General features: G+C 34.5%; 1 protein-coding gene across 6 annotated transcripts in view; it reads right to left on the bottom strand.

Moving 5' to 3' along the window:
* LOC121381216 (E3 ubiquitin-protein ligase MARCHF2-like) overlaps positions 1-13526 on the bottom strand; it is a 50939-nt gene that overhangs the window by 20649 nt on the left and 16764 nt on the right. The window contains exons 5-6 of one of the 6 annotated variants that reach the window (XM_041510416.1): positions 3223-3603; positions 2084-2206 (exon numbers count right to left, since the gene is read on the bottom strand). The exons of 4 other annotated variants lie outside the window; for them this stretch is intronic. In XM_041510416.1, coding sequence (XP_041366350.1) covers positions 3235-3603 — 369 coding nt within the window. In that variant the 3' untranslated portion in view covers positions 2084-2206; positions 3223-3234. Of the gene's footprint in view, positions 1-1788; positions 2207-3222; positions 3604-13526 lie in introns of those variants that run through there. One more of the 6 variants, XM_041510418.1, reaches the window with a different exon arrangement.

The following is a 13526-nucleotide window of genomic DNA, read 5'->3' as shown; positions in this document are numbered from 1 at the left end:
AAATCAATCATTTTTGTTTTATTGGACACGGACATCTTTAATATTATGACTTCTTTCATGAACCCCACCTCTGAATTTGTGCGTGTGCGTGTGCGGGCGCGTAAAAAACCCTCAATATTTTTACTATCACAAGTCACTATTTGTGTTCTAACTTCATGTTAATATTAGCAATGGCTGAAGTGGTGTGTGTTTGTTTGTGTGTGTGTGTGTGTGTGTGTGTGTGTGTGTGTGTGTGTGTTTTTTTTTTTTTTTTTGTTTATTTTTTTATTATTTATTTATTTTATTTTATTTTATTTTATTTTGTTGTTTTGGTTGTTTTGGGGTTTTTTGGGGGTGTTTTTTTGGGTGTTATCAATCTAACACGTCCAGCTGAACTATGTTGATTTTTAAGAAGTAACTCAGTATGGGAAATTACCATCTGAAAGAAGGCGTTCGCAAATTGTGGAGATACTATGCCGAGTTTTATTTTATAGTTATCTTAATCTGCTTAGTGTCATTCTAGTACACCAACTGTTATACTATATGAGTAATAATTTGCAGTGTTCTAGTGGTTGGAGCAATGCTGTATTTTAATTAAAGTCAACATAATGTGACAGTCTGTATATAATTATGCGATTCGTCGTCCGTTTATTTTAGTACGGTATCTACAAAATTTGTCACATGATTGGCTAAAGAAATAAAATGTATAACATTTCGCCCATTCGTTAAAGGGACATTCCTGAGTTTGCTGCAATTTTTAAGATGCTATCGTCTAACAAAGACTTTTTTAACAATTGTAATTACATATCAAATTTATTTTGCTGCATAAACTATTCGTGGCTGTATATTAAACGTGTTTCTGATCGTTCTAATATTGTACTTGGTTAAATTTCATTTTATTTCCTAAAAAATATTTTTGTCCAGTTTGGGCTTCTTACAAATATTAAGACGACCAGAAACACATTGAGTGTACAGACACTGGTATTCTAAACAAGAAAATATATTTAATATGTAAGTTTAATCGTAGAAATATTTTATTAGTTGGAAACATTTTATAAGGCGGCAAACTCAGGAACGTCCCTTTACGGCGAAATGTAATATATGCGATGGAAGCTCTTGAAACACTGCGGACAAATTAATGGGAATTTCGTTCCATCCAATATTTCAATTAAAAATCCATTCAAACAAATATATAGTTCTTTGCCAGAGAAGTGGTCACGTAGTAATTTTTAGGGGAATTGATATTTACATTACTAATTTTACCATAACCTTAAAACCACTGTTACTACATATCCTTTGGACTCTGTCATATACCATTCTGAACACTATACAATTACTTCATGTCATAATATACGTTAAACATTTTTGAAGATTACAAATTTAAAATGTAGCTCTTCATAGTCCATGACAGGTGTTAGAATACAATATATGTGTACGTGTATGAAGATTACAAATCTTAAAATGGCAATGTCTATGACAGGTGTTAGCATACAATATATGTGTACATGTATGAAGATTACAAATCTTAAAATGACAATGTCTATGACAGGTGTTAGAATACAATACATGTGTACATGTATGAAGATTACAAATCTTAAAATGACAATATCTATGACAGGTGTTAGAATACAATATATGTGTACATGTATGAAGATTACAAATCTTAAAATGGTAATGTCTATGGCAAGTGAGCCTGGCAGATACTGCTTTTGCGGAAACCCTTTATAATGGCATCATGAACAGCGAGTCATTCAGCGAAAACAAATATAAGACTGTGTGAATGGAATACTAAAAATCATGAACACTGTCTTGTGCATAAATACGATTTTATTATGATTCAAGCATAAAATAACTGCAGTTAGTGTTATATGTTAGTGTGGTTCATGAGATCACTGCAGACATCATGACTCCCCAAACGAAGAGCCTGTCTGCGAATCCTTCGACGTCGACTGATATAGTCGGCCTCCATTGCGCCCCAGAGCGCGACGATGCCAAGAACGCACGCGACTCCCATGATCCATAGCGCGAAGAGCAGCTTCTCGAACTTGTTGGTGCTCTCCACCCTCACCAGATTCGTGCCCTGCAACGTCGGGCTAGTGTTGAAAAGGGTGGTTCCCACAGCCGCGCTGACTACGGTTACGAAAAATAGTAATCCAAATAGTTTTGTTCGTTTTCCTAGCGTCATCGGATGCATCTGACTGTACTCAAGGAACAAAGCATGCACGCCCTACGAAATCAATATATTTACATCAGTGAGCATCAATTGTAAAACAAGGGTTTTTTCTCTTAAATAGACTCGACGGAAGCTGAAAAGGTATAACTTTGGCTAAACATTTAATTAACCCTAACCACACACACACACACACACACACACACACACACACACACACACACACACACACACACACACAAATCCCTGACAATAACTAAAGTAACACTACTCGTTGACTAGGATGAATACTAAAAAAAAAACGGAATGTAATTCATTCTAGAGAGACGACGAGACGGAGGAATACTGCAGTCACACACACTAACCCCTATTTGTACATGTGGTGTGTCTCTGGTGTCTAAACACTGTAAGCGATTTGTGGCACTGTATACGAGTGTAGGATTAACTAGACTACCTGCCGAATGTTTCAAGTTTTAGATGTTAACCTGGCTTTATTTCTAACATTGATTTAGTTGACCCTCGGTAACATAGAACATACTGTGTATGGTGAAGGCATGCTATTATCCTTTAGATATAAGCGAGGATCTACTCCAAAATTTGTTTTCTGTTTCAGCCTAATTATAGCCACAAACCGATGTTTCATGATTATAAATGACTTGTTACTTGGCACGTAATGTGCCACGACTGTCGAAACAGTTGAGAAAATATAAATAGGCCGATTTTAAACAACATTAGTCACTGTGACATAAACGTGGTTTCAACAGAATGATCTCACTGAATTACAATAAACGTAATTTTAGCAGGTTTTGCTTGATTTATTGATGTTTTTCTGTTTATTATTTTTGATTTTACTGATTCACATTCAGAGACAAATTAACTAAATGACGCATCACTGACTAAATTGAGCACTATTGCAAACCTTACGTTGTATACATACTGTATATAAAATAAAATAATAAATAAAGGGAGTACTATTGCCATGCCATAGAACTGAGATCAATAAATATGTGTTGTCGTTGATCTACAAAAACATCTATCGAACACGGTCTTGTGTAGAAATTCGATTGTGTCACCTTTGCTAAGTTTCAGACTGCGTTGTCTGCATTGTCGCTTCCAGAATTAGAACGATCAAACATATTGCTTTCTATTATTATTCGAATAGCATGTCTTTGAAGGTTTCGTCGTCTGTAGGAGTACTTCAACTCCATGGCAACCCAGGCAGCGAGGGTGAAGAGCATCAAGATGCCCAGGATGCAGAGGCTGTAGAGGAGGAGGGAGAACTTCAACTTGAACAGACTGTTCGAACCCGAACTGGGCCGTGCCAGGTTTGTGATGGAAATGGCAGCGGAAACGGAGACGATCATGAGACAAGTGAGAATTCCGCACAGTTTGATTCGTTTTTGTCCCGTCATCGGATTCAGCTGACTGTACTCCATGAACAACTCATGCAAGACCTGTGAAATCAATACAGTTTACATCAGTCGAGTTACACACCTGGCAGACACTCGAGTCGCGAGCCAATTGTTGTCCCTTCTATTTATTTTATTTTTGAATTATTTATTTATTTATTTATTATTATCGCTTGTTTGTTTATTTATTATTTTATTTCACTATCGTATAATGAAAAAAAGTGATAAAATTTGAAAATTGATAAACAAGAATGTTAATTTATAATTTAGATATTATTCTTTGAAATTTCAAGTGGACATCTTGCCTAGACTTAGTTATTTTGGCCGCGTAATTTGCATTGAAAATACCTTTACCGAGTCTTTACGGAGTCCTTACAAATGCGTGGGACGGTTAAAATGTTCTGCAATACTAGGATGGGGCAAATCGGTGTAGTATGTAGTATAGTATCAATGTTAGCATATTAGTAGACTTTGGTGATGTGATAGTATAACATCAAGAGAAAATGATTTGTTTTCAAAATGGCAATGGTTGCTCTACAACCACATCAATTGAGGAACCCATGATGAGCGTGTATGCTATAATAACAAGGTAGGGTAACGAGTTTGAGTGTAAACAAGAGTCTTATGGACGATCTTCAAACAAGTAAAGCTTCAGCGACAAACAACTAGTCCTGATCGATCGAGAAATGGCATTGCAAAGATCCAGAAATAAGCTCTGATGTTTCTAGTGTTACGACCTTCATCCATGGATATTTGGGGTTGTTAGATCCTTGAAATGTCTGAAGTCAGTCGATAAATGAGTCCAGAGTTATTCACCGACACTCTCAAACTGAGGTGGAATCGAAGAATGGCCAAATTGTTCAGCCCACACGCTATGGTGTCGTTGGACGATGCACTAGTAGACAACATCACAGTTGTGCTTTCATCATCTCAGTCATCTTTGATAATATTCATAGTCCAGACTATTTTCTTCTTTTCAATCCGAAGTATCTCTTTTTTTTAGCATGTTGTTGCTGTTGTTGTTGCTGCTGCTGTTGATGATGATGATGATATTTATGATGGTGAAACTGATGATGACAATTAACAAGTCAGCTGTTGAGTTGTCGTTTGATGAACGATCGGAAGATGTGTATTAGAATTGCATAATGTATTTGAACGAGTAGGTGCTCTGAAGTAAAAGAGGGAAAGGTGCTGTATTGAAGTCAAAGAGGGAAAGGTGCTGTATTGAAGAATAAAATTTAAGGTTTGGTTCTGCCTTTTGATATTAAGTAACTACTTGTCTAAACTGGTTAGATTACCAGGTTAGAAAGAGATTTAATACACATCATAATTATTTCAGTTCAGCAACTGTAACTGTATAACAAAGAACAATTCAAGAGCAAATTTATACATCTCACCCATGGAAGTGAAAGGAAAAGACATCATGTCAGTTTAGAAAATAATTCTACTTACAGAATTATAGTTTCAAAAATGGAGAAAACCTCCAGTGTATAATGTTTTATCACTTTAAATGAAATACACATTAATGTATACGGTACGGTATTTGATTTGTCTCGACAGTGAACATTCAATACATTAGAAAAATTCTGGTATAAAATGTAATGAAACATGGAAAAAAAAAGAAAAGAAAAGAAAAGTACCGTTTTGCTCAACAAGAACATAATAATGAATATCCAGCAATACTAATTCGACAGATTTTTCTATTATAATTAGTTCACGGACATTTACAGTTCCCTTGTCTTTTTTTGCCTTTTTAAGAATTTTTATTTTTTATTTACTAAATTGTTTATTGCCCCAAAATACATTGGTAATGTTAGGATTGGGGACTCCTAATTCACCACCTTACAAAATAAGTGATCAAAAGCTATATTTGTACATTTAACTAATAAAGACATGTTGAAAACAATATTTTGCGCAACAATTTGGAAACAATAATTGTTAGTATAAAAACACACATTCATGTACAATTATGTCATTAAATGTTAAGCTTAACTTTTGTAAATATATTGTGAGATGTATATTGGGAGCAAGTAAAACTGCAGGAGTTATAATATACCATTGGAATTCCAGAAAACAAAAACAAGAACAAAAAGAAGAAGAGTAGAAAAGACAAAATTATTTTCAACAGAATAAATAAATAAATGTAGGTCAAATAAAATAAATAGTATATAAATAGATATTTCCATAAGAATTAGACAAAAGGAGAGAGAGAGAGAGAGAGAGAGAGAGAGAGAGAGAGAGAGAGAGAGAGAGAGAGAGAGAGAGAGAGAGAGAGAGAGAGAGAGAGAGAGAGAGAGAGATATTTGTAAATAATGAAAGCATTTCCTCTGTATTAATGCAAGTTGATTCTTGTTTGATATATTAAAAAATATGAACCCAGTCTCATCTTTTTAACCCAAAGCACGAACTATTTAATGAAATGTTTGTAGATCGACCACCGTTGATCAAATTTGGTCCAGTCACAATTGCGAAATGCAACAAACTTTTCAGTATTGTAATTAAAAGATTTTTTTTTTTTTAATGATTGTACATTTGGTACTACCCCAATATACTTCATCCTGTATATATACTGCTTTGCAAGTAATATAATTAAATTTAATATATCATCTGCCCTATGATTATCATGTATTTGAAATATTATATCTGTAACAGTAAAATGGAGATGTGTAATATGAGTACATTCTTTTTTTAACAATCCCTGTAGGTTTTGCCAAAATGTTTGTATTAATAGACAGAACCAAAATAAATGAATAAGAGTTTCTGGAACAGATTTACAGAATGAACATTTGTCATCTTGTTGAATTTTTATTTTACAGAGAAATGTGTTTGTAGATAGTATTCGGTGTTCTAATCTATACTGCAACCACTTCAAATTCGTGTCCTTAGTTATTTTATGGTAAAGACTATATGCTTTTTTCCACTTAAACGAATTTGTAAGAAAAAATTCATTAACCCATTTCTTTTGTGAGATTGGTTTGCAGTTGTTTTTTGAAAGAATGTTATAAATTCTCTGACAACCTTTCTTGTCTTGTAACAGAATTTTTGTCGGGATAGGTATTGGTGGTCTTTGTATATTACAGTTATACTTATTGAAAACATATTTATTTATTAAGTCCCTTACTGCATTTAAAAGTCCTTGTATTTCTATAACATTTGTGTCCTGTAGTATATTGTGTATGTAGTCTACCTTCTGTATCTTACCTTCATTATCAATTAGATCATATATGAAGACAATTCCTTTTTCAAACAATTTTTTTATAGAATATGTGTTTGCCTCCGACCTTCACACCTTCGTTGTACCATATAGGTTGATGTACAATATCTATCCATGACGTTATTTGTATTTTATTTAAAAAGATAGCCCATGCCTGAAATGTGTCATGCCAAAATATATTATCCAATATTCTTAATGTTTGTTTTATAAATTCCGTTCCAAAATTAACGAAGTTATGCACATTTGGATATGTCAGTTTTAAAAGATATGTCCATTTTGATTCTTTATGTATATATCGCCGAAACCATGACATTTTTAATTCACTTATAAAATAATGTATTTTAAACATCTTGAGTCCTCCTTCTTCATATTGTTTAGTTATTATGTTACGCTTTATTCTATCAATAGAACCATTCCAAATAAACTTAAAAAATAAACTGTTTAGTTCATTGATAGTTTGATCTGTCGGGTTAGGCAATATTAAAATTAAATGGTTAATTTTGGCCATTGCTAAATTTTTTACAACTACTATTCTACCAAATGGAGTTAATAGTCTTTTAGACCACTGTATCAATAAGTTTTTTATTTCTTTTATTTTTTTATTGTAATTGACAGTTACCATATCTGTAAGACTAGTAGAAAAATCAACTCCCAGTAAGCTGAACATTCCTTTATCCCAAGTCAATTTTAGATCTGGACAGAGTATTTCGTTGCTATTTTTCCGACTACCAAACCATATAATCTTAGTTTTATCTATGTTTGCATGAAGGCCGGAGGCATTTGCATAGAATTTTAAAATTTAAGGCAATATCGTAAAGACTGTTCTGTTGCATCTAGGGTAGTTGTTGTGTCATCTGCGTATTGTGATATAAGAAACTCTTGATTTCCAATTGAAATCCCTTTAATATGATTCTTTGTTCTTATTAACAAATCTAAAATTTCTGCACAGAGTACGAAAATATTTGGTGACAATGGGTCTCCTTGTCTACATCCTCTAAATATTTTGAACCATTCAGTTGTTTGTCCATTTACAATTACACAGGATTTAATATTAAAATAAAACGTTTCTATCCATTTTTTAATAGAATCTCCGAAATTAAAAAAATCGAAAGTCTTTCGAATAAAAGGCCAGGCAACAGAATCAAATGCTTTCTCAAAATCAATTAACAAAAGAAGGCCTGGAATTGTATTCTTTTCTGTATAATGAAATAAGACAGCGATTTCTAATGTTTTCACCGATGTATCTTCCAGATATAAAGCCTGTTTGGTCTTCATTTATTAGGCAAGGTAAAACAGTTTTAATTCTGTTGGCTATGCAACCTGGTGCTATTTTATATGAGACATTTAGCAAAGATATAGGTCTCCAATTTTTTAAATATTGTTTATTTTTGTCCTTTTTGGGAATACATGTTATAACGCCTTCCTTTTGGGTTGATGAAAGTTCACCTATATGGTAACTATAATTTATTGCTTTAGTAAGATACCTACCTATATCTGTCCAAAATAATTTAAAGAATTCTGCTGTGAACCCATCAGACCCTGGACTTTTATTATTTGTCATGTTTTTTTAAACAAGATAGTATTTTATCTTCTTTAAGCAACCCTTCCAGGTTATTCTTTTGTTGCTCAGTAAATTTTGGTACATGTGAAAAGTTCAATATTTCTTCTAAATTAACATCATTAATAAGTCTGGATTTATAAAGATTTTCATAAAATAGCTTTACTTCCTTCGTAATTTCAGTTTCAGTTTCAGTTTTAGTTAATAGACCATTTGATTTGAATACATTTGGCATAGTTTTGCTTATATAGTTACGATTTTCCATATTACAAAAATATTTAGTCGGTTTTTCTCCTTCATCTATCCATTTACTACGAGATCTTATTATTTGCCCCTGTAGCTTTTTGTCTCTAATCTTTTTTAAGTTCAGTACGTTTTTCTTCTAAAATAATTATGTTTATGTTATGCTCTTTTTCTAATTTTGTTATTTCTTCTATTAGTTCGCTTTCTGTTTTATCTGTTAGCTTTTTCATATAGCTAGAGTAAGAAATAGTTTTGCCTCGTATTTCCATAAGTAGCACTTCTAAAAAAAGTTGATCATTGATAGATAAACCTGGCAAGTCGGTATTAGTTGTATTAACGTCTTGATCAGTTTTTGTTTCAGTATATTGTGTTTTGACATTTTCTATTACTTGTTTTACAGTTTGTACATATTCTTTATCCTTCAATAATGAGTTATTCAATTTCCAAAATGTTTTTCTCTTATTTGGTTTTGAGTGTATAAGTTTAAAAACAACTATTGAATGGTCCGTCCTATAACCTGTTTCAATATAAGCTTCTCCTATTTGTGTTAGAAAGGTATCTGTTAAAGAATAAAATCTAACCGTCCTTGTTTATTACCAGTATAAGTTCTCCATGTGAATTCTTTTTTCTCAATATTAAGTTCCCTCCAGACGTCAACAAGATTTAATTCTGTACATAGATCTAAAACTTTATCTCTAGATTTAGGATTGTTTATGTTTAAATAACCTTTGGTATCCTTGTCGGGATTCATCACCAAGTTAAAATCTCCAGAAATAATTACTATATCATTGCCAATTTCTTTTATGTCTTGACCAATTTGCTCATAGAAGGTAGGATTATCTCTGTTGGGTCCATAAATGTTAATAACAGTAATTTGTTTACCTTTAATATTTATGTCTAGGAGAAGTTTGTTACCATTTGTATCAAATTTAATTTTATTTAATTTATATTCAAAGTTATTATTGAGCAGAATAGCGACGCCTCTACTTTGCGATGTATGCGAACTGAAATAACATTCAAATCCCCACTGAGACCTAATATAATTTTCTTCTTTCTCTATGAAATGTGTATCTTGAATGCAATAAATAGAATATTTTTTCTGTTTTAAAAAATTCAATACATCTTTTAGTTTTTCCTTCGACCCTAATCCCTGGCAATTTAATCTACAAAATGTAATTTGATCAGTCATGGTTAACAGAAGTAATATTGGATATTTGTGTTCTTTCAACTGTAGATATGAGCATGATGACACAATAGTTGAGACTGTGTATACATATTTAACTACCTAAACAAAGCTGATTGTTAGAGAAAAAACTTTCTTTTACACTAGAAGAAAGGCAGTTAAAGAATAGAATAGCAATGCAACGAAAAAACATATTCATGTACTTACCCAAGAATGGTACGTGACTACCTTGTCTTTGTTTAATGTTTACAATCAAGGAGGGCGGTAAACAAATGTGTGTCCGTGTGTACGCGATTGTGTGTGTATGTGATTGTGTGTGTATGTGATTGTGTGTGTGTGTGTGTTGTGTGTGTGTGTATGTTGTGTGTATATGTGATTGTGTGTATATTGTGTGTACGTGTGATTGTGTGTGTTGTGTGTCCGTATGTGCGTGATTGTGTGTATGTGATTGTATATAATGTTATGTTTGTGTTGTGTGTATATGGGATTGTGTGTATGTGTGTGCGTGGGTGCGTGTGTGTATGTGCTTGTGTTTGTGATGTGTGCATGTGATGGTATGTGTTGTGTGTATGTGATTGTTTGTATGCGATTGTGTGTATATGTGATTGTGTGTGCCATGTGCCTGTGTGTGTGTTATGTGTGTGTGTGTGTTGTTTGTGTATGTTGTGTGTGTATGTATTGTGTGTATGTATATATATATATATATATATATATATATATATATATATATATATATATATATATATATATATATGTGATTGTGTGTTGTGTGTGTATGTGTTGTGTGTATGTATGTGTGTGGGTGAGTGTGTGTATGTGATTGTGTGCGTATGTGATTGTGTGTGTTGTGTGCATGTGATTATGTGATGTCTGTATATGTACTGTATGTATTGTGTGTATTTGTAGTGTGTGTTAGTATGTGATTGTGTGTGTATATGATTGTGCGTGTGTGTATATGTTGTGTGTATGTGATATGATTGTGCGTGTGTGTATATGTTGTGTGTATGTGATTGTGTGTGTTTGTTTTGTGTGTGTGTGTGTTGTGTGCATGTGATTATGTGATGTCTGTATATGTACTGTATGTATTGTGTGTATTTGTAGTGTGTGTTAGTATGTGATTGTGTGTGTATATGATTGTGCGTGTGTGTATATGTTGTGTGTATGTGATTGTGTGTGTTTGTTTTGTGTGTGTGTGTGCGCGCGCGCGTGTGTCGTGTGTATGTGTGTGTGCGTGTGCACGCGCGTGCGTGCCTGTGTGTCAACCAAGCTGTATGTGTGATTGAGAATTGTGACATGACAGATCAAAAGTACAAATACTATTTTACTAACTACAGATGTCTTTTCTCGGTCCTTTATTGTTGTTCTCGGGTTCCAACGAACATCACACAGTATCATTACTGTTCATACCGTCTTACGCACAGGACCTAATCCAGTCACGGGGAAATGGTCAAACTCTAGTCCGTCCCACAAGTAGTATTAGGGCCTGTTGAGAGTCATGATTGACCTACTTTCCCGTGATCACGTGACCTTGGTAGGAAACCATGGCCTGTGTGTAGGAGACAATGGCCTTTGTATAGGTGGGTGCAGGTGTCTGACCTGGGTAGGAAACAATGGGCTTTGTGTAGGAAACAATGGCCTTTGTATAGGTGGGTGCAGGTGTGTGACCTTGGTAGGAAACAATGGCCTTTGTGTAGGAAACAATGGCCTTTGTATAGGGGGGTGCAGGTGTCTGACCTTGGTAGGAAATAATGGCTTTTGTGTAGGAAACAATGACACAATGGTCTTTGTGTAGGAAACAATGAAACAATGGCCTTTGTGTAGGAAACAATGGCCTTTGTAGAGGTGGGTGCAGGTATATGGTCTCGGTAGGAAACAATGACCTTTGTGTAGGAGACAATGGCACAATGACCTTTGTATAGGAGACAATGGCCATGGAGAAAACAATGGCCTTTATGTAGGAGACCTTGGTGCAGGTGTACGATCATGGTGTATTCATTTCAATGTATTGCATATTACCACACAAACTGGTGTCAGCAAACAAATAAAAGCAAAGAAACAACAACAATTAATAATAACAATATGTACAGGCCAGGTGTAAGTCTGACGTTGGTTTTGGCTTCATTGTATAACGTCTACTGTGTTGTTGTATTTTTGTATTCACAGTGGACATAGACGTGAATGTTTTTTCACAGTGTTTTATTCTAGACACCCAAAATAATAGCCGTTAAAATATGTCTCGTGAGGAAGGACGTTAGTTGTTTGCTGACTGTTTGGTCTAAAGTGAGGGGCTTTCATGTCGCCAGACAAAATGCGCGTGTGATGATTTTCATTCATTTGTATTTCTTTAGCACATTGTCGACGTTTTCTTTGTTGTCGTCATTCAGCCATTCATTGATTCGCCTTATAATAGAGGAGTACTTTATCAGACCTCTTCATCAGCCCTCATACAAAGACATTTTACTACGCCTCTCCGAGTGTTTATGAAACCAGGTGAACTGCAAAAGACATACCGACGCGTGCCCGTCTTAAGTAGCAGAATAAATTTGTTATGGTATGCACACTGACCGTCAAAGTTTGTTTGTGTTTAGCGACATCACTAGAGGACATTGGTTTATGAATCATCGGTTATTGGATGAAACACCCCAGCCCATTGCTATGAAGAAAGAACGCGTGACTGCAACTCAACGCTCCAACCTAACCCATACTCTTTTAACTGCATTTTAAACACGAGTATTTCCCTAGAGTACAAACCTTTATAGACAACCAATGTATTATGTCTGGTACGTCAAAGGCCGTGGTATGTGCTGTCCTGTACACACAACTCTTGCTACTATAAAGTAGCGGCAGAAATATTCAATCACAAATCTAGTTATAGAGTAGAATGCACAAAAAACAAACGCAATGGTTTAGAGAGAGAGAGAGAGAGAGAGAGAGAGAGAGACAGAGAGACACACACACAGACGATATGCCACACGTGATTAATCCATTAGTGTAAGTAGTACGTGTTAACCAAAGGGAAATAACTGCATTTTTATACAGAAAATTTCTCTATAGTACTAGCCTTCGTACAGGGCTTTTTAATTACCAAATGGGTAAATACAGTGATCGATCTAGGATCGATCCCCGTCGATGGCCAAATAGGCTATAGCCAACCAGTGCATTATGTCTGGTATATCAAAGGCCGTGGTATGTGCTGTCCTGTACACACAACTCTTGCTACTATAAAGTAGCGGTAGAAATATCCAATCACAAATCTAGTCATAGAGTAAAAAACACAAAAAACAAACGCTATTGTTTGGTTTTTAATTTTTTTTATTTCTAAAGTAAATCACTATAGACAACTACACATGCAATGGACACACATTGGGTTACATCGAAAGGCCTTAAGGGCGACATGTGAATAATATGAGTGTTCATTTCTCTTCATCTTCGTGCTCATCATCAGTATCATCATCGTCGGTATCGTCGTCGTCTTGTTCATCCAAATATTCGCCGATCCAGGAACGATACTGATTTAATTTAGAACGAATCTGTGGTCTGAGATCTCTGTCTGGATTCACAAACTGAAGAATTTTCCTGGTGTTGGGACCTTTGTCAAAGTAATGCATATAGGTCAGAAAGCGAGAGTACGTGTCTTTAAATAACTTCCATTGCAATGTCTTCATGTTTCTTTCGATGGCATCTTGGGGCATGTTTTTATCTTCGTAGCGTTTCCTCTTGCTTTGGAGATAATCACGATTGATGTCGAATTCACGTTCCACCATGAGACG

Source organism: Gigantopelta aegis, chromosome 9 (assembly GCF_016097555.1).
Source record: "Gigantopelta aegis isolate Gae_Host chromosome 9, Gae_host_genome, whole genome shotgun sequence".
NCBI classification, from domain to species: Eukaryota; Metazoa; Mollusca; class Gastropoda; order Neomphalida; family Peltospiridae; genus Gigantopelta; species Gigantopelta aegis.
This window is presented reverse-complemented; position numbering and strand designations above follow the sequence as displayed.